This window comes from Mauremys mutica, chromosome 7 (assembly GCF_020497125.1).
Source record: "Mauremys mutica isolate MM-2020 ecotype Southern chromosome 7, ASM2049712v1, whole genome shotgun sequence".
NCBI lineage: Eukaryota > Metazoa > Chordata > Testudines > Geoemydidae > Mauremys > Mauremys mutica.
The window spans coordinates 87,276,405-87,298,794 of record NC_059078.1 but is presented as its reverse complement, the minus strand read 5'-3'; the positions used below and the strand labels follow the sequence as shown (position 1 = coordinate 87,298,794).

Here is a 22,390-nt window from a genome sequence, read left to right as displayed (position 1 = left end):
CTTTAAAATAGTGGTTGAGTGTGAGCCTGGTGACTCTGCTGTGTATGAGCAAAAAGAACGAGGAGTACTTGTGGCACCTTAGAGACTAACAAATTTATTTGGGCATCAGATGCATGCAGTGGAAAATACAGTAGATAGATAGATACAGAGAACATGAAAAATGGGAGTTGCCATACCAACTCTAGCAAGACTAATCAGTTAAGGTGGGCTATTATCAGCAGGAGAAAAAAAACATTTGTAGTGATAATCAGGATGGCCCATTTCAAACAGTTGACAAGAAGGTGTGAGCAACAATAGGGGAAAAATTAGCATGGGGAAATTGTTTTTAGTTTGTGTAATGACCCATCCTCTCCCAGTCTTTATTGAAGCCTAATTTAATGGTGTCCAGTTTGCAAATTAATTCCAGTTCTGCAGTTTCTCATTGGAGTCTGTTTTTGAAGGTTTTTTTTGTTTAAGAATTGCGACTTTTGGGTCTGTAATTGAGTGTCCAGGAGGTTGAAGTGTTCTCCGACTGGTTTTTGAATGTTATAATTCTTGAAGTCTGGTTTGTGTCCATTTATTCTTTTGCGTAGAGACTGTCCGGTTTGGCCAATGTACATGGCAGAGGGGCATTGCTGACACATGATGTCATATATCACATTGGTAGATGTGCAGGTGAACGAGCCCCTGATGGTGTGGCTGATGTGGTTAGGTCCTACAATGAAGTCCCTTGAATAGATATGTGGACAGGGCTGGCAATGGGCTTTGTTGCAAGGATAGGTTCCTGGGTTAGTGTTTTTTGTTGCGTGGTGTGTGGTTGCTGGTGAATATTTGCTTCAGGTTGGAGGCCTATCTGTAAGTGAGGACTGGCCTGTCTCCCAAGATCTGTGAGAGTGAGGGATCGTCCTTCAGGATAGGTTATAGATCCTTGATGATGCTCTGGAGAGGTTTTAGTTGGAGGCTGAAGGTGACGGCTAGTGGTATTCTGTTACTTTCTTTGTTGGGACTGTCCTGTAGTAGGTGACTTTTGGGTACTCTTCTGGATCTGTCAATCTGTTTCTTCACTTCAGCAGGAGGGTATTGTAGTTTTGAGAATGCTTGATAGAGTTCTTGTCGGTGTTTGTCTCTGTCTGAGGGATTGGAGCAAATGTGGTTGTATCTTAGAGCTTGGCTGTAGACAATGGATCATGTGCTGTGGTCTGGATGAAAGCTGGAGGCATGTAGGTAAGTATGGCGGTCAGTAGGTTTCTAGTATAGGATGGTATTTATGTGTATGAGTGAGAGCACCACATTACAGGCACTAGACAGCACCAGCTTGGGAACAGTTTTGCTCCATATAGGGGGTTCTGCAGAAGCAGTGAAGATAGCTCTCTAGTTGTAGTCCTCCTCTCAGATAAGGACAAGGGAAGACAGACTTAACTACTGGCCTCTGCTTGCTCTGTGTCACGTGAAAACCAGCTGTGCAGGCTGTGTGAATGCCAGATGATAGGCTTGTACAATGACCAGAGTTGCATGTGGGTCTATGCCCCTCAGGCTGCAAATGGGGTATTACGTATAGTCCCAGGACCAAATCATTGAAATTTCTCCAAAACAACTACAAGGCTCATAACCATCAATACAGAAGAAGGCATGTGTGAGTAATGGTATTGTGACCACCCTCTAAGCAATTCCCAGCCTTCTTTACTCCTGTATGTGTATAGCAAGAAGCCGGGCAGGGGAGTATCTTCCAAGCCCTACCCTTCCCAGCTATGAATCTGTGAATGGATAGACTGGGGGTGGGGGGATGAACTGATAGACTAGAAAAAATTCCCAAGACATGAGCAGCTGTACATCAAAGAGAGGCACATAGATAGACCTTAGACCAGATAGGAGGATAAATCCATTGAAGAGAGGAATAGCTCAATAAATAGAGGAAAGAGGGGTAGGTAAAACTGAATGGCCAGAAATCCAAAACTCCATCAAATATCAGCCCAAACCCTACAGAAAACAAGTTATAGCACAAATGGCAAATTCCCCACCCCTCATGTACTGTATATAGTAGAGGATACCCAGTGTATGGAAGAAGAGAGAGAATCAGTGGATGATGGAGCACAGCAGCCCTTAGAGGAGCAGAATGACAAGTCTTGGTAGTGTGGAATGTAAGATCCCAGAGTCCTTGATGGGCTCCCTGTGGGAAGAGAAGTGACACTGTGAACATGGGCATTGGATGAGAATTGAGCTCTTGCCCCTTGATGCTCCTCCCTCTGCCTTTTGTGGAAGCTACCTCCAGAAGGTGCAGTGAAGGGATTTTCACTGATGGAAACTAGGGGCTGTTTAGGATAAGCTATAAGTGTCTGGAGGTATCTAATGGTAAAGCACAGATCCCTTTCTGACCCATCCAAGATTTGGGGAAGTGGGGAGGGGAAGTGTTTTGCCACCAGATGGCATTATCTGAAGGAGGCCCTTTTCAGTGGTGAGCTTCTCCTAGAAGCTAGAGCTTCTGACAAAGATGAGGATATGGTGAGGGGAAGTCATAGAAGAACAGGACATATCTCTGTTTCAATTAGCCTACGCTGTCTAGACAATTCGTACAGAGAGAGGAGGAGTGGCAAGAGCCCTTTCTGTGTCTCCACAGCTTTCCTGGCTGTCTCTTCTGTGGCTCTATGGCTCTGGTCTGACCTGAGAGATCAGCAGATGGATGCAGTAGAAAGTGTGGGAAAAGAAGCAATGTGTCCATCTGAACTTATGAAATAAGCTAGGTACTCTCCTGGGTTTTGCTCCTATACAATAAGGAGGGCCAGTGTTTCTCTCTATAGTATTGTCACTGAGATAGAAGCTATGTGGTTGCATCTGTGGTTGGTGCTTTAAGGGCAGCTGACCCTTTTCTTTCTCTTGCATGTAAGCAAAAATAAAATATGTGAAAGAGCAGAAGAGAGTGGTAACAGTGTGGGGCTGTCAGACTGGCCCTGCTGGATGCCAAGTCCAGGAGTTCAAACAGCAGCCCAGCAGTCCATTGCCAATCTGATGAGACTGCAGTGCTGTACTGTTGTGCTAAGTCACAGAGCTGTCTAGGTCTCAGCGAAGGACACTGATAAATCGCTCCTGCCATTGTGTGAGGGTCTGAGTGTATGTCCACACTTAAAACATGTTGCAACAGCCCCACTGTCGCACTTCACTGTAGACACTACAGCGACGGGAATGGTTCTCCCATAGCTGTAGTTAATCCACCTACCTGAGAGGCTGTAGCTAGGCTGATAGAAGAATTCTTCCGTTGACTTAGCGCTGTCTACACCGGGACTTACGTCAGCGTAGCTACATCTCTGAGAGGGGTGGATTTTTCATACCCTGGAGCGATGTAGCTATGCTGATGTACGTTTTCCACGTAGACCAGCCCAGATCACTAGTCCAGCATAGCAGGAGTATCGTGCCCCTCAGAGTTTTTTTTTCTTTTTGTTTTTTTCACTCCTATTGCTGCTCTTTTTTACCTTGAAGCTGCAGATCCAAAGTTTAGTGTGAAGAGAAACTGGGCAGTTTTAATCCATTCGGCTCTGAAACTGTGGATCGTACCACTAGTGCCCTGCTCTATGGATAGTGCTGCTTTCAGAGGCTGGGAGCCTGATTCCTGGTACTGCTAAGCTTCTATCCAGCTGCCTAGACCGTTGCCTTGCTATACCACTGCTTTCAGTCACTGAGATTGTTTGCAGTAGCCTTTTTCCTGACAATTTCCCTCTGTTGCTACCACTGGTTCAGCTCCGTACATGGGAGCAATGATGGGAGTGCTAGTGTAGCACACCCACTAGCATTTTAACCACCGTATTGTCCCAGAGCCCGTCTAGATGAGACAGTGGCTAGAGTTCCAGTCATCAATCTGTATTAGTGCTTCCCCTGTTGCTAACACTGTTCGAGCTGCACTGGTAGCAACAGTGGGGTGTAAGGGGTTCGTGTATACAAACCCCGTCCCACAGTGCAAATAGGAGTACGAACCTTCCTCTGTGTGATTATTTCTACTTTAATGGATTTCCTATTCTTCCCTCTCATTGAGGCCACAGTTGTTCCTTTTGTATGATCAAGAACTCTAGACCATTCCTCTCTGGTCCATGGCTCTTATACATGGGACAGAGGATGTGGAAACACAGATAAAACTCCTGTCCTGGTAAGTGCAGATTCCCTACACCCATCCTGTGCCTCTTGTTTCATGAATGAGAAGAGCTGTTGGCAGAAAATAATTAGTCACACAACAAACCTGCCTTTGGTGCCTTCATGTAGGACATCACTATTCAGTCAGTCAGGAGTTGCCAGGAGCTGGAACCAATCAGGTGCTTCCTCTCTAAGGTTAGGGATGTACAGAATGGCCTAATTTGCATCTTGTTAGGATTTGGCAATAGCATTAGCAAAGCCTACAGGGATGGGGAATGGATGTAAGGAAGCCTATAGGAGATGAGAATTAATGGCTAGGGAGGTGGTATTAAGACTCTCATTTCCTTAAGATCTGCACAGTTGACTCTATCTGAAAAATGCTGATAACTGAAATATTTAAAACTGAGATGAACCAATGACGTTTGTTTTTAACTCAACATGCATTCAATTTGCCTAGCCTTAAATAGTCTGCAGAGAAACAATTCCACAGGAAAGCATTATTTTGTATGGTAGCATTGAGTCCAGGACCTATCTCTAGGATTTTTTAGGCTGTTTAGGCTCAGATCAGTTGCTTTAGGCTGCCTGAATCAGCTGGTACCAGAGTAAGTCAACTGACTTGCTCTTTAAGCCTCCAGGAACTCTGCTGTGTATTCCCCACTGAGCCTATGTTTTCTTCTTAGTCAAAAAATAACGACAAGTCAAGAGAAATTACTCAGGAAAAAGTGAGAAGATGTGTTACAGTGACAGAGCAGGAGCTTCAGTGCCCCTCCTCCTTCACCTCAGTCTGTTACTGCTCTTTTTGAAACAATACACTAGAGTCTTACAGTCATGGCCCAAAACTGTACATTTTACAATAGAGACACTATGGTGTTTTGGACTGTTCCTATAGAGAAAACTAATGTAATGAAACATAGGAATTGCCATACCAGATCATACCAGCATTCAGACCAGTAATCCATCCAGTCCTTTAAGTTGTCTCTGACACTGGCCAGAACCAGATGCTTCAGAGGAAGATGCAAGTCACTTCACAGAGGATAATTAGGGAATGATCTGTCCTTAGGGAAAGTTTATTTTTAGTCCTTTCACTTAGAGATTGGTTTATGTCCCGAAGCATGAGGGCTCAACTTTCCAAACTTTTAGGGATTTTTTACAATAAGGCTCTACTAATGTAATTCTGGACATTCTTATTATCCATGTAAATGTCCGGTAATTTTTTGAATTCTGCTAAGGTCTTGGCCTCAAGGATACCTTGTGGCAATGAATTCCAAAGGCCAATTCTAAGAGATGTTTTAGTTATTGGACTTGATGTATGAATGACATTCTATAGCCTGTGTTAAGCAGGAAGTCAGACTTAATGATCGTGATGGTCCCTTCTGGTCTTAAAACCTATGAATCTAGAATAATGTTTTATATTTGAACAATAAAAAGCATTCATTTTTTCAGTTTTAAATGTACTGTCTTTCAGCATAATTAACTGTTGCTTTGCTCTTGTATTACGAAAAAGGATAAACAGAAATGCCAGATAAACCACCTTTATGCCATTCATTATTTTGTATATCTTCATCATAGCCCTTCAGATTCAATACTTCTCCAAATAGTCCCAAGCTTTTAAATCTCTCTTCATGAAAAAGTTTTCCATGTATCTAATTATTCTCCCACTTATCACTGACACCATTCTATTTCAGTTATATCTCATTTGAAGCACAGTGGCCAGAATGGAAAATTAGTGTTCCATGAGAGGGCATCGTATTGATTCATATAATGGCATTCTAATATTTTCAGTATTATTTTCTGACCCATTCCTCCTGCGTCCCAACATTCCACTGGTTTTTGACAGCTGCTGCACATTCAGCAGTGGCACATTTTATTGAGCTGTCCACAATGATGCCCAGATCCTTTCTTGAGTTGTTGCAGTTAATAGAAGCCAATGAAGTGTCTGAATAGTTCAAAGTATTCTCTTCAGTTCACATTGCCTTGAATTTGCCAACATTGAACTTCCTCTGCCATTATGCTACCTATTCACACTGGCTTCCTCTGAAAGTTCCTCACCTTCCGATTCGGAGAAACCTAAATAATTTTGTGCTACCTGTAACTTCTGCTACCTCACTGCTCAAATTAATAACTGCATTAAACAGGTCTGGCCCTAGTACAGATCTTTGGGGTACCTCACTCTTGTTAGTTTACTTCTTGCTTAGACCCACCTCCCTTAATGTGCTCCACATCCTTCCAGCACGCAGGCATGTAATCTGCTACACCCTCCCTCATACCAGTGTCTGAATGTACGCACACTCACACGCTACCTGGACTCATGTTTACATATACATCTTTCTCTATGTTCACACTCATCATGTATGTTCCCCCATAGTTGAAATACACACCTGCTCAGCTGCCCATATTCTCTCATTTCTCTCCCCCTCTCCCCCCCCGCCACATAACCCTCTCCCAATATCTGCATATAGTTGGCAGACGCCTTGTTAGAATGATCCTAGCGCAGTAAATGTGCTAATTAACCTTTCTTTGCTCCCCTCATTATGGCATCTTTAATTCGGTTGACAAAGTCTCTCCCTTTTACCATTTCGGCCATCACTTTTCTTCTGCCTCTTCGATCTCCCTTTGGCCTCCCACCAGGGACAAGGAAATCGATCCCAGTCCAATTTTTTTCTTTTCTTTCCAGCCAGCCGTAAAAGCCAGTCAACAAAAAAGTAATAATGTAGTCATCCCACACTGGGAAAGAGAGCACCAGACATCAATAAACTCATATTTAAAATGCAAATCACTTTCTCAATCAGCTGTCAGTCTGCTATCGGTTCTTACTTCCTGACAGCTGCATAAGGGGCTTTTGTGACTTGATGCTGGGGTCTGCCGGGGGCTGGCGCAGTCTTAAACCCCTGTAAATACCTTCCCCAGGGATTTGTTCTGTCCAGCAATCTCAGCTTGGTGACTGAAAAGTAAATAAGGCACCGTTTAGCAAATGGGAACATGTCTGCTGGATGTCAGCTATTCCTGCTAGTGGGCTTGATACAATGGACTTTTCTTGTTATGTTTTTGCTGCTACTCCTTCTCCCGTCGTCCCAGATTCTGATCCAAGGTTTCATCTGTTCTCAAGCAAAGACAGGAACATACACTTCCAGGGCTGCTGCCAGTCCCACTCTGCATTCCAAACCAGAGGTTTAGCACCCTTAAGGTGGTTCAAATCTCCCTTTGCCTACACTGGTTCTCTCCAGCTTCCTTTCATTCAGGAAGGGGGAATCACACCTCCCTTTCTGATATCACATGCATCTCTATTACTGTCTTTGTTCAACATCACTCCCAAAAACACATGTAAGGAAAATCCCTGGTTGGTGTGAGCTGGTGATTATATCTCAAGAAGTTGTGAGTTATAGCAGGTAGAAAAAGCATAGGATGCTAAGTACTACACATAACAATACCATTGTGCAGGTAAAAGTCCTAGCAGATGGGCTAGGTGTAGTCAATCTGCTTCTGAGTTGAACCTGTGGTCTGGAGTGTCGCTAGGGTTTCATTGGATCTTTTCCACTGTGCTGTTTCCCCCTAGGTTTTTTCCCCCTCAGCAAGGTTTGCTCCTGTCTCACAGGACAATAATGTGGTGTATTGGTCCTTTGAGACCTTAAGAGAAGCCTCTGGGGCCAGCACTACCCCATTCCATGGTTTGGTGGAAGATTACTGTGGAATGAAGAACGTGACCACTGAGGGAGAAGTGTTTTCAGGAGGGCAGTGGGAATTTGGGAAGAAATCCCACATGGCTGTTTTTCTTCAGGGCCTGAGACAACAGTTCTCATGCACAGAGTGGTGGGCTGGAGTTCTCTTCACTCCTGAGGGCCTTCTGGGAACTGTAGTTCCTGGGGCTGCTGGGACTGTGATTAAGAGTTTGGCAAAGCATGCTGGGAAAGGGCAGGTTATTTAAGAAGCTCCCTCCCCTCAGAATAGGGAGAGACTTGCAGAGAGCTAAGAGGTCTCTCCCAGAAGAAGGGGATGTCACTCATTTGGTCTGCTTGTTTGATGTATTATTATTCTTATCTGGGGAGAAAGGAGCTGTTCAGCAAACTAGGGCAAGACCTGCCAACTCAAAAGGGCTAGAATAGAAAAACATTGACAGAGAAGTTCTGATTTATCTTTGGGAGACAACCCCAGGGATATGGTCTTTGTTTGCTTGGACCTGCTTGACTATCCAGCAAGGAACAGCCTCAGTCTTTTTCACTGCAGCTTGTGCCTCTGCAGCATCTTGTCACCAGGGGGCTGGATGCTGTTCCTTGCTACTTCCACTTGTGTGATACTCTGCTGCTGTTGACTCAGTACTGAGCTTGAGATGAAACTTGGCTCTCTTGCTCATAGCCATCAGGGAGCTAGGCTCCTCCATATCCAGTGCTGTTGATAAGATCACTGCATTGAGTACGTTTTGGGAAGTTGCTTGGCATACTCTGTTTCCAGGCTATGGAACTTCCACTCCTTTTTTGTGTTCACCAAATTTTTTTTGCCTGAAACTAGGTTCTTTCTGCCTCTTGGGTGCATCACAGCTTCAAGACTCTTAATCTCTGGGTGCCTGAGCACTAGGAATACTGAAGTGACTGGGTCACTCTCTGGGAGGATAGTTAGCTCGCCTTTCCTCGAGTTTGCAGATGAATATTCGACTCTAGAAGTTACAGAAAGTAGAGAGAATCAGCAGTATGATGGAAAAATAACTTCACTCAGTAAATGGGTGGGTGAAAAATGAAGGAGAGTGCAGAAAGCTTGTAATCATGAGTCTCTGCTTTAGGGAAATGAGTGCTCTTTTGACATTTGTATGGAAGAATGGAAATTGGATGGGAGAGAACCTATTCTCTGACTCCCCTACCACCTAGGAGGCTTTCTTAATGTTTAGGACTGAAGTGTAGTACATCATCTCCTATCCACATAGGTAATGATAGCTAGTAGCACAACATTCCCTGACACCATGATGGCATGTAGAGTGATGAAAGATCAGGTATAAGGCAGTGCACCTTCAGCTGTATAGTGACCCAAATATCATGCCTAAGAGTTGGAAGACAGAATTTGTCTTGTTCCTGTTTTTACTATAGGTAGACAAAGAATTTACTCATATTCAGTGGGAATTGTTGGGGAGTATGAATGTGAAGAACATGATTGGTAAGAGGATGGGAGACTAACCATCAGGGGTGATGGGGCATGCTTTAGGTGCAAGGCCTGGGGTAGCTAGGACTGGGGTGAGGGTGTGTGTGGTTAGGGACCATAGCATATAATTTAAAGCCCAGTGTGGAATGATAAAGAAATCCTGATGTGTTATGGAAGGTAGCTGGATTACCTGTAACAGGGTAGAGAGGAGAAGGATGAGGATTTGTGATTGCAGACTGGAGATAGGGTGGAATGGATATAATAGACTAGCTTTCAGGTAGCGTCTGAAAGCTCAGGCGTGTAAATTGGTTGTAAATGTTTTTCTCCTGTCAGAGTGAACCCCTGGAAACCTCTTAGATAGGGCAGCCTGATGAGTCCTCTGCTGCAAACAGGAAAAATTGAGGTGTGGGAATGGGTCGGGAGGGGCTGTTCTGTTCAGATGTCCTCTGAGCCCTGTTCTTCCCTCTCCCACCACCTCTTCTATCCTTTCTGCCCAGCTCTCTTCTCCACTGGCATCTTAATTGATCTCATTGTTCTCAATCCCCCTGAGTCCTGAGACTCCAGCTGTGCTTAAACAGAACAAAATCTCTTCCAATTTCCCCACCGTTTAAAAGAAAATTGAATTCTTTATCTGCGATAGGAGAGAGAAACTGCAAACACGTGAAACAGTAAATAGTTAAGTAATCAAAGAAGAGATTCCAAATTGTCTGGAAAGTTAAATGCAATTTTTTTTATTGTTATTTGGTCAAGCCTCTTGTTCTTTTTAAATATTCTTATCAATTCATCTTGGTAAATAAAGCGAAGGGGGAGAGAGAGAGGGAAAAAGAGGAATTACTAGGTAGCAAGATGATTGACGGATCTGAAGTTCTCGTCTGTCTGTCAGGGCCCAGTGCTCTTTGGTTGTGTTTATCTCTTTAATCTAAATATCAATCCGTAAAACCGAAATGGGATGGAATAGGAATCATGACAGCCCAAGCGCTAAAGAGAGAGACACTTATTTCAGCCTTCGCAGCCGCCGTGTGTCCTGATGGAGCTGTCAGGATAAATACACACTTTCACAGTGCATAGGCAGAAAAAAAATGAGACGGGAAAAGGAATGAAACAAACCAACAAACACACATTTGCACCTGTCCAAATTATATCCTTTAAAAAACAAACAAGTGAACAGGAGTCACTCATTGGAGTTTGCTCCCCATTATTATTTTTTGCTGTGCTGGTAGTTTGGGAGCAGCTGAGAGTTGAAAGGAGTTCTTGTGGAAGGAGAGGTGTTGCTCTGTTTTGGGCTGTTGGTGAGCTAAAAATTACCAAAACCCAGGCTTCACAAATACAAGTAACAATCCTATATGGCCGTAAAAATCTTTTAATAGATTTTCCTCATCCAGATTTATCTGTCCCATTGCCCTGCACCAGGCTTACTGTATGATTATCCCCACACACCCACTGCCCCAACAATACCAGTACAGCCATTACGTATGCAGTGTTTGTACTGGTTTAAAGGGCAGACAGCTCTCCTTAAAGGCAGGCACAATGCAGGGCATGAATTTTGCAGGATTTCCCCTTCATTCTGCCAGTGCATCTTAGTTCTGACCTGCAACAACTCTTTGCTATGAGAACTCCCATAGACAGTCTGCCAGGTGTGCTGTGTATTTGTGATTTGGACAGGTGCCCACTATTGAGAAGGCTGATCCCACCAAACTCATTTACATTGGAGACCTAATCATAACTTGAATCCAAATCTCTACGGGTTCAGTTAGTACATTAATATCATAGAGGGGAACAGATTTAGTCATTAATCCATGGCCCATCAAGCCCCCAGACACAGTTTTTGTCTGTCTGTTTCTGAATTCTGCTGCTCTTGTCCACAGGCAGAAAAGCAAATCTTATCTTTGTTTTAAACGAGTTCCTTCAGATAAACACTTGGACTTGGGAAAGAAGGTTTTTCCCTCCAAAGATTAAAAGTACTCAGGGACCCTATCTCTCTTTCCTTGGGATTTAGACCTTTTCCTGACCAAAAATCCCATCTGGAATTCCTCCACAGCACCTGATGTTAGTCTCTTGTAGGGAAAGACTGACTTAATTGGCTTCAAGTGAAAAAGTCGCCTGTGAAACTGATCTCCAGGAATATATCACATACAGGGATACAAGAAGTGATGCCAAAGGTGCTGTAACTTAGGCCTTGTCTACCCTACAAAGTTTTGTTGACAAAAGGCAGCTTTTGTCAACAAAACAGTGGATGCATACACACTGCAATGCGACTTCTGGTGGCAAAAATGCCCTGTTTTGGCAACAAAATAAAACCACCCTGACAAAAGACGTAAGGCTTTTTGCGCAAAATTTTTGTCAACAAAGTGTCAGTATAGACACCACACTTGATTTCATCACTTTAATTGGCCTCCAGGAGGTATCCCACAATGCCCATTGTGACCACTCTGTTCAGCAGTTTGAACTCCACTGCCCTGCAGCCAGGTAAACAACCATCTGCCCCTCCCGCTTAGAAGCCCCAGAAATTTTTGAAATTCCATTTCCTGTTTGCTTGGCATGGAGAGGTCTCATTGCATCTTCCCAGGTGACCACGGCAGGTTATCGCAGCAATGCTCTCCTGCTTGGACCACTGCAGAGCTGTTGGATCTGCTCAGTATATGGGGAGAGGAGGCTGTACAGTCCCAGCTGCACTTGAGCTGTAGGAATTTTGATACCTAAGGGCAGATTTCTCAAGGCTTGTGCGAAAAGGGCTATGATCAGGACACGCTGCAGTGCAGAGCGAAGATAAAGGAGCCAAGGCAGGTGTACCATAAGGTGAGGGAGGCAAACCATCAGTCTGGTGTTGCACCTAAGACCTGCCAGTTGTATAAGGAGCTGGACACCTTATACTGCCACCTCCACTGCCAAGAGCCCCATGGATACTTCAGTGGGTCTAGAGGCAGCAGAAAGAGGACCTAACCCGGAGGACACAGTAATTGATGAAGAGGTGGATGGAGTTAGATGGCAATGTGGAGCTCCTGGAGGGATCGCCCGTTGGGGCAGGCAGCTAGGAACTGTTCACCACTCTGGAGGTGTCTAGCCAGTCTCAGCAGTTGCTGTCCGGCGAGTAAGAAGCAGGAGAGGAGACTCCTGGTAAGTGACTGTGGTTTGTGTAGTGTGGAGGTGGGTTCAAGGTATAGAAATGTACAAGGGTGGCTGTGTTTCTGTGAGCTGGGCATTTCCCTGTGTAGCTAATTGGTACAGCGGAACAGGGTGTTTATGCATGGTGAGATCTCACAGGAATCCTCCAGAGAGATCTCTAGGAAAGTTTCCTCGAGGTACTCAGTAATCCTCTGCCAAAGGTACTGTGGCAGAGCTGCTTTGTTCTTTTGCACATTGTGGGAAACTTTCCATGTCAATCACTTGTGTGAGACCAAAGTGGCACACAGGTGATCAGCATCGGGACCAGGGCAGACTTCACAAGTGTGTAGTAGATGTACCCTCACTTCCCTGCTTACCCTCAGCAGTGAGATATCTGCTACAATGACCCCTGCCTGTGGAAGAGTGTGGGAGAATTTTAGAATTTTTTCCTTAGTCGGCTGCACCACAACCCTTACAGAGTGCTCTTTTCCCAATGTAGAGCGCAGACATACCCCCAACCCAACACTCGTCGTGCTTTGGGTGTTCGCAGAGATGTGTGCTTGCCAAGGGTCAGTGAGAAAGTGATTATGTTACAAAAGGTGTATTGTACTGAAATGTTTCAATGCTGTGCGTGAATTTAACAATCCTGCATCGGTGCATTGTTCCTTCTGCTTCGGCAGATGTGGCCTTCAGGAACACCCCACACATCCCGGCCAAGAGTCCCTGCCAGATAAGAAAGCGCCCAAGACAGAGCAAAGAAGACATGTTCTGGGCGGTACTGCACTCCAATGCAGAGAAAAGGGAATGTAAGGAGTGGAGGGAAGCCAAAAGGCAGGACAGAAAAGAAAATCCAGAGTTTGCTAAGGACGCTACTGAGCAGATGATTAAAGTCATGGAGGAGCAAACGCAGATGCTGAAGTCCTTAATAATGCTGCAGATTGAGCAGATCTGTGCCTGCCCTCCCCTGCAGCATATTCAGAGCTCTTTTCCGTTCCCACCCCAAAAAAACTCCACCCACACATTCCTTTCCACTCTGTTTCCCCTTCACTCCACCCCCTTGGACAACTTTAAAAATGATAGCTGGACCCTCAAACAGCTGTGAAAGTCTGCCCTACCCTGATACCACCTTTCCCACAAAGCATCTTTGTGTATTTTGTTTCTTGTGCAATAAAAGCAAAGGTTTTGAATGTTAACTCATCTTTATTTGTTTTCTACAATTTGAGATAGCAGGCACTACCAATACATACACAGGCAGTTTAATCATTTGCTTACTGGAATGTAAGGCCCCAAATGTCACCATTGCTTCCTAGTAAAACTACATGTACTGTAACATTGCAGCACCAATCACAGAGAAATACATTACTGGTTCTCATTTTCAAAGTGTTGCCTCAAAGCCTCCCTGATTCAAATTGCCCTGCTCTGGGCCCCTCTGATAGCCCTGGTATCTGGCTGCTCAAAATCATCAGCCAGGTAGTCTGCCTCAACACTCCACCCCGGAGCAAACCTTTCACCCTTAGCTTCACAAAGATTATGCAACATACAGCACACGGCTATGACCATGGGAATATTATCCTCACTGAAGTCTCACCTGCCATAAAGGCATCGCCAGCATGCCTTTAATCTGCTAAAGGCACATTCAACTGTCATCCAGCACCTATTCAGCCTGTTGTTGAACCGCTCCTTACTGCTGTCCAGGTTTCATGAGCCACAGCTATAAGGGGTATGCTGTGTCTCCCAGGATCACTGTGGGCATTTCAACATCCCTCACTGTAATCTTCTGGTTTGGAAAGAAAGTCTCCACTTGTAGCTTTCTATACAGGCCAGCGTTCCTGAAGATGCAGGTGTCATGCACCTTCCTGGACCACCCCGCGATGATGTCATTGAAATGCCCATGGTGATCCACAAGTGCCTGCAACACCATGGAGAAGCACCCCTTCCTATTGACGTACTCCATCGCACAGTGGTCTAGTGCCAATATTGGAATATGTGTGCCATCTATCGCCCCTCCAGGGTTAGGGAAATCCATTTGCAAAGCTGTCCACTATTTCACGCACATTTCCCAGAGTCACAGTCCTTCATAGCAGGATGCGATTTATTGCCCTGCACACTTGATTTGCTACCAATCAGTAGCAGTCTGGAGTTGCCAGCTTCCACACAGTGATTGCTACATGCTTCTCCACTGATAGGGAAGCTCTCATTCTGGTGTCCTTGGGCTGCACACAGTTCCAGAAAGGTGGTTTTCCACATACAAAAGTTCTGCAGCCACTGCTCATCATCCCACACCTGCATGACGATATGATCCCACCATTCAGTGCTTGTTTCCCAAGCCCAAAAGCAACTGTCTACCCTATGCAGCTGTTCTGTGAATGCCAAAAGCAATCTAAAGTTGCTCCTATCCATATCACATAGCATGTCAGGCAACTGGGAGTCTTCTTCAGTTAGGAACTTTGCAGTTAACTGCACTGTCATCCATGATGTCTTCATGACAGTTATCAGAGCATAGGAGAGCAGAGCAGGATCCATCCTTTCTCACAAAGAAGCCGGTGTGCACAGCAAAGAAGGGCTGTTGAACAATGCAGCATGCCCATGGAATACTGGGACAGAAAGCAATGCAGCATGGGACATTGACCCCAGTCCCAAGATTTGCTCTGCCTTCCCACAAGACCTAGCAGCAGCAGGTGTCGAGTTGGACTGTGGGATGGGTACCCACAGTGCACTGCTCACACTATCGATGCTAGTGCCCCAAATGTGGACATACTATGCTGATAGAGTGTGAACATGCAATACCGATTTTTATACTAGCGCTTTGAGTGTCGACATAACTTTTGTTGACAAAACTCTCTGTAGTGTAGACAAGATCTTAGACACTACTCCCAACCCCCACATGCTTGCTCACCTACTCTCTGAGACCTGCTTACACACACTCTGTGGTTGTGTAAGGGAATCTAAATTAGTGTACACTGAGGAGCTCAGAAGAAGGATACATTAAAGTGGGGCAGAGAGGGACTACTTTAACTTGCACCTTCTTCCAGCTCCTCGATGTGGAAGTTACACCTACTTAAACTACTTTATACTTCTGAGATTGATTCAAGGACATTATTCACCTATCAGTTCCAGGCTGGTATGTCCAATAACTAGGCTCAGGCTGCTTTTTGGGGAGGTGCCCAATCATGGGAACAAACCTGAAACTGACCCCACACCTGAATGACACTGAAACATGTTGAGGGTGGGACCCTTCTCTCCCCTTCTCTTTCTTTCAGATATTTTGATACTGTCTCCTCTGCTGCTTCTGCAGTTTCTCCATGTTGGCTAGTGCAATGGGCTGTGCCTGGCCTTGCCTGCTCCATACACCTGACCCACAGTCAGGGCCAGTTCAGACAGTGCTGGCAAATCTGCAACTTCTGGTGCCCCCACCCCAGAGGTTGAAATGACTATGGTCAAGTTGATCCTTACTGTGCATACTCCAGTGCTGCTTGGTGTGCAGTTCAGGCTGCTCATATACAACTGAGATCTCTGAGTGGGTAGTAATTTCAGGCTCTTGGGGAATCGGGGGATGTCACCCCAATGCCTTAGCTGTAGCTGGGTGAAATCACAAGTTCCTCCTCACCCCTACCTGTTTATCGTTAAACTTCCATCCACTGTCTCTCTAACTCACTCCAGAAACGCACACTCCAGTTCTGAACATACTTTCTGTTGCCCCTTTCTCCACTCCCTATGCAGTTGGCTTGGCGGGTGGCTGCCCATTGACTCTTGGGCTTCTTCGTGTATGTCTATGCAGGGAAATTGAATTGCTTTGTAGGAACCCCCAGCTTGGCTTGAAGCAGCCCTGGCTATAATATAACTTTTTCCGCTTCTCTGACGGCAGGTGGCAAATGTTTATTAATGTAGACAAAAATTATACCTACATGCAGCTTAACATAAAGAGGGGTTATTAGCTGTAGATGATACCAGTCTGAATTACCTTCATTCCTTGTGCACAAAGATTGGGCCATGCTGTCCCATTCCTCCCCACCAGGATCTGGTCTGTTCACACCCACCTTCAGACTAGGACTGGTTCTAGGTCTCTGATCCTCTGGGTGGGATCTTGTTGTAATTTCACTCCTGCTCCAAAATGGGGTGCCCCTCCCACTCCTCAGGCCAAGACAGAACTCCTGATTCTTAGTGCTTTATCAGCTCTGTTCTCTGATTAAGATGGAGTTGCTAATGGCAGCAAAGAGGAGAGAAAGCAAAGAATTATATGTATGAGCGCTTGTGAATATTTCAAAGATCGTTGGTGATTTATATTTCCTGCATCGGACTTTGACCTTAATTTCTTTCGTTTTCCTGGGCTGTAAAATTCATTAGAGACCTAACAGCAGAATGATTGAGATGTCAGCCAGGCAATTGTGTGGTTATTTAATCTATCAGATGTGCTGCTTGCCAACAAGAGAATATGAAATCAATACGGTTCATTAGCAGAGAACTTGTGCCTGGCCCAATCACAGAGCTCCAATAAAACCTGGTGAGGCGAATGTCTAAATTGTATTGGTGTCACCTGGGGGAATAAAATAAAAGGGGGGGGGGAAGAGAATGTATGTGGAACCCCTGAGTAAATGTCTACTTCTTTACTAAAGGGCTGCCTTCAGTATAGCTACTGAATAAAATTTTAGACCATAATCTCCAACCACTAACAGCCTGACTGCAGTAAATTACTCAGTGCTAAATCGAGGCGGCTGCTGCATGGATAACAGTGCTAACTGCTCTAGTGGCGGGCTGATGTCGAGGGGTCTGCTGTTAGAAAAAACAGCTTCCCTTGATTGTGTTTTATAACAGCTGGGAGAGGAGGTGGAAGAGCCTTTGTAATTCCCAGGGGGGTTGATTGGCCTTTTTCCCCCCTGCCAATCTCAGCAAGAGCTCTCTTGGGTTGTTAGTTTAGTTTTAAACCCCCCCTCCCCCTTGCATCCTTTCAGACTCGACACTCTCAGGCTGCTCAAGAACCACTTTAAGTTTTCACAGTGTCCTGCTCTTAGCAGCCCTCCATCTCCTCGATTCCCTGCTTCTTTCCTCTCCGCCTCCCTCTCCCCCAACCAATCACCTTTACACGGCTCCAGCTCGCTAATTCTGATCAGCAGGTCATCTCTGGTAGCGCCTGATTATAATCTCCTGCCCAGGTTCCACTCTTTAGATGACACAGAAAGAGAGAGGTTCCTGAAAGTGATACTGGGGAAGATGTAGTTTTCATTTGCAGAATTTATAATAGTTTAAGAGGAATTCCTACCAGGCATTGATCTGTTTTTGTATCCAAATGATTATTCCTATGGTTAACTATTCAGTCTCTATCTTTCCAAATATCCAGTTGTGTTACAATCAGTATGTATGCTGCTTTTCAGGGAGTACAATATTCAGTAAATATCACTAGAGCTCTTTGCTAGGACACCAACTTCCGACAGATATTTTATGGAAGAGAGAGCCATTTGTTCGCTAACATTGTAGAAAAAATGATGAAGTTTGGGTGATACTGGAGACTGGTAGCAGGACATAGAAGAACTAATCCTCACTAGATCCTGGTTCACCTGTGGCCAAGATCAAGGAAGTGGACGGCTGGGGAACAAACGGTGACATCTATAGCCTTTTTTACTCTAGGATGTTGGTTTGAGTCTGATCAGTTGTGACCAGAAGTTGCCACGTAAAATGTTTCACCTTTTGAATATTGCTTTGAAGTTGCCCAGTGATGTGGGATTGGATGGCTTGGCAGGCTCAGATGGGAATTCAGAGCTTTTCATTTCTAAAACCTTTCATTTCTAAGTCACTGTCATGAATTTGGCTTTGATCAGTAACGCAAGGTATTACTACCTGATGATGGGTCATTCACTGGTCAGTGTGCAATTCAAATCTAGTTCCTAGTGGAAAAATGTCCATACCATGAAACTCCTGTTGGAACTGGTACTGATTGCCTCTTTGTGGGCAGTCTTAGAGGAGAGTTAACTTCTCTTTCATCTCTGGAAATGGTTCCTCAGATCAGTATTGAGGCACAGAGCACAGCTAACTGTGTTGTATATCTGAGTTAATATAAGACAACACCTTTGTCCAATTTACTTCCTAAAAAAGCCTACAAAAGGGGCGAGGGGGAATCTTCCTTTTGCCGCCTTCTTTTCATGGCTAAGATCCAACATTCCATGTTGAAGATTAAGGCTCTGTGAGAGGTGGACTAGAGTATTTTCAGCCAGGCAGGCAATTTGGCATATTGTACACAGACCTCATTCCCATTTCATGGTCCCATTTTGCTGCTGCTCACCCCACAGAGCATCACTGGGAGGCTGGCAGGTCACACTGATGCTTTGACAGGTTTTTGACATTAGGTAATTGCTTTCTTGCTACAACTCTTTTAAGCAGAGAGCTTCTGGCCAAAGCAATTTGCTCCCCATCAATTTTTATTTCCTGGTTTTTAAATAAAAAAAAGAATAACCCTCCCCCTCCCCCCAACAATAACAAACAAACAAACCTGGGAACTCCTTTATCTAACAGCCATAGTGTCAGGTTTCATTCCTTTTGCCTGGGCAGCCCTGCCTGGCCTGCAGAATGACATCTTAAATGGAATTCTCTCATTGGCTGGGGTTGTTGTGGCTGCTGTCTCATTCCTTTCTCTCCCTAGCCCTACTCCTTGTAGCCTCCAGTTGTGGCATGAAAAGAATCCCCCCTTTTTTTAAACAGATACCATGGCCATACTCTCAGCAGCTGTGGACTTTCAGGGGTGGGGTGGGGGGTTATTTTTAGTTGATATGTATTGCTGAGGATTGCTATTGATTAGGAGGAGAGGCTGGGAGGGGAATAAAGACACACACACACACACACCTCTGTAAAGATCATCCCTGCCAGGGCCATTTGTCATTCCTGCAATGCAGGCTGCACAGGAGAGGCCACAAGTGTCATTAATTTGTTGCCTGTGTCCAGCAGGGGTGTACCAGGTATGACAGTGCATACTTTTCCTCCTCCATGCAGATTCTCTGTCTCTTGATCCCGGGACAAAGCTTGAACCAAGCCTTCCCAAAGGCAGTGACAAAAGAGTAGATTTTCTTTGACTGTCACTGGGACATAGGCTCCTGAGTCACTCACGCCCTTTCTAAAATTTTACCCTTAACATTTCTGGGTGATAGACCCGAGGCTTTATGCGCTTCATTCCTCTTGGGACATCTTTTCCCCAGCTAATCTTGCCCCTTCTCCCCATCTGCCTAGCAGCTGTGATCATCACCCCAACCTTATTATTATGATCATTATGTATCATTTATTATTAGTTGGTTGGTTTGAGTATTCAAGTAGCACTCAGAGTGCAACAGGATAAACCATTTTCTCATGTGTATGACTCTATAATGTCAACATGAAGGGAGACTCCAAGATGATTTCAGAAGTGGAAAGGTTGGGAGCTCTTCACCCCCCAAAAAAGATGCCCAAAACCTTTTCCTCTAGTCTCAGTATTTTTCTGTCATCTTTCTTCCAGCAGTTTCTGAAAGACAAATGAAAAGAAGGCTGGTATAAGGACACCAAGTCACCATATCAAAGGCCTATGCTCTTTTATAACAACGGCCTGTGTCGCTCGACGTGGGTCAGGCTACAAGAGGTTATACCCCTACTAGGTTACATGATCCATATCCACTGACTGGTGGCTACTGTTACATCTGGTGGGTGAAGCCTGTGTGAGTTATGCTCGGGGAGAAGGCAGTGGAGGAGAAGTGTGGGGGAGTGTAACGGGTTGGGACTCACCCCAGCGGCACCTCCTGCTGGTGACTCTGGGAATTAGCTCATTCCAGTGGAGCGCCTCCTCCTGGTGGTGTCCCGTCCGTCGTTCTGTCCTCTGTTATCTCTGGACCCGCGTTGCTGCGTGCTCGGCGGCGTCCTCTTCGAGGCCACTGCCCTCCGGCAGTGCCCCTTAGTCCATCTGCGCCCCCTTCTGGGGGTCGGTGATCAGCAGTCCCGCACCTCAGTCACTATGTTGCCCTTGAGTCGAATCCCTCTTGTCAGGGATCTGGCGTAGCAAGATGGCCGCTCCCTACGGCCTGGCTGGGTGCATTGCAAGGGGTGAAGGGGGGGACCCAGGCCCGCCCTCTACTCTGGGTCCCGGCCCAGGGACCCTCTGGCATCTGCCTCGCTGTCCTTCTCCCCCTTCCACTGTCTGTTTCCCTGGGCCGCTTCCCCTATGGCCCCTTGCACCCGCTAGGCCCTTCCCTTCAGGGCCTGCAGCCTGGCAGGCTACGGGTTCAAGCTCCCTAGCCTCCCCGAGCCTGGCCAGCACTGCGCTGTCCACGGTGCTAGTCTCCTCCCTTGGAGACTGACCTTCCCCTGTCGAAGGCCTGGGACAGACTGACTGCTCCTGCCCTGGGCAGCCTTTATATATGCCTGAGCCTGGCCCTGATTGGCTGTCTCTAATCTGGGCCCTGATTGGCTCTCAATAAACTCCTCTCTGATTGGCTCACTGTCTGCGCAAGCGCCCTGGCCTGCCGCAGCCCACTCTCACAGGGAGTGGGGCAATCCACCCCACTACAGAGAGGTATTGGGGTTTGACTTTTGTCATTCAGCATTCCCCATTTCCCTAAGCTAGACTCAGCAATGACTGTGCCCCATGGGGTGACAGAGAAGAGAGACACCAAACTCCTCATACTTTCAAACACGAGAGATTCAGTTGGTGGGACAGGGTTTTTTCCATTGGATGGAGCTGCAATGAATGAAGGTAATTCATTCCTCTGAGTCTCCCAGTCCATCCTGTCTTCTCCATGTCTCTCTGCTAGATTGCAACCTCTCCAGGATGGAGACGGACTTGATATCTGTCCCTTGTACAGCACTGAACACTTTGACAGCAATTATTAATAGCAATAACATCTAAAACTGGACCCTTTCCCTCAAGGGTGTGTGCACCATGAAGGGAAAGGGTGGGTTGGTCACCTTCTCTCTCAGAAAAACATGCATTCCCCTTTTTTTTTTAATTACCTGGTCAAGGAACTGCATGCAAGGGGTTAAATTTCATTTGATTTGCTGAATTAGATCTCTCCAAGGGATGATTTTATTTATGGCTTCATTATACAGTATGTGCTGTGTTCCAGATTTGGTGAGATGGTTTTTAGGATTAAATTGCAAACCTGCAGCAACTCCCTTCCATTTCTATTCCCTGCCATTTCTTCTCTCTCTCTTCCCATCCTCTCTGTCTTCCCTTCCTTCCTCTCCTCCCACCTCTTCCATTTCCTCCCATTAGTCCATTCTTTGCCCTCTTCTACTCCTTACCCTACCCCACACACTTCCAGTTTATGGCTATCCTTCTCCCCAATCCCAGTAATGGGGATTCAATAGGAATGGGAACATTATTTCCCTAGATAAAATTTTCTCCTTCCACCTCTCCAGGGCTTTTTTCATTTCTAATTATGAGAACCATCTTGTAGCAGGACCCTTCAGGTTCACATCCACTCCATAGCATGTTCCTCCAAGTCAAAAGGAATTAATTATTCTTCCACTGTGCTTTTGCTAGCCAATCACCTCAAAGATCCATTTCCACTGCAAACCATGTTTAACTTGGGGTGGGGGAGGGAAGAGTTCCCGTCTTATTCCAGGAAAAGTGAGCTGGGGAAGGTTTCCCTCTCGGTTACAGCTGAAATCTATGAGCAGAAAGGGGAGCCCAGACCGAATGAGCAGTGAGGCTGAATTCTCTCCCCCTGTGGCAGGTTGGTTCAGGTAGATCAACTGTTAAATCAATGAAATTATCACAGGAGGTTTGGCAAAGCTGCAAGGAAGTATCTGCCCAGTATGCCTCAAACACAGTGGTACTCACAAGCACGGTGTGCCCCCTGTGACTCAAACCCCGACAATGTGGGTAGGTCCCAGAACCCAGGCTTCAACCTGAGCCCAAATGTCTACATTGCAATTTTACAGCCCACAACCTGAGCCCCGTGAGCCCGAGTCACCTGACAAAAGCCAGCCACAGGTATTTAATTGCAGTGTAGACATAGTGATGCACACAACACTGGTTGCAGGAGAGGATTGTGTGTATGTGTGTCTGTCTGCATTTTTGTGTCTTATACTGAAGTATGTTCAGTGTTCCACCCCCCAC

General features: G+C 45.6%; 1 protein-coding gene across 9 annotated transcripts in view; it reads left to right on the top strand.

The window, feature by feature from the left end:
• CDH23 (cadherin related 23) overlaps positions 1-22,390 on the top strand; it is a 529,883-nt gene that overhangs the window by 308,267 nt on the left and 199,226 nt on the right. Inside the window, exon 1 of one of the 9 annotated variants that reach the window (XM_045025454.1) lies at positions 11,980-12,333. The exons of 7 other annotated variants lie outside the window; for them this stretch is intronic. In XM_045025454.1, the coding sequence (XP_044881389.1) occupies positions 12,202-12,333 (132 nt within the window). In that variant the 5' untranslated portion in view covers positions 11,980-12,201. Of the gene's footprint in view, positions 1-11,979; positions 12,334-20,962; positions 21,023-22,390 lie in introns of those variants that run through there. One more of the 9 variants, XM_045025455.1, reaches the window with a different exon arrangement.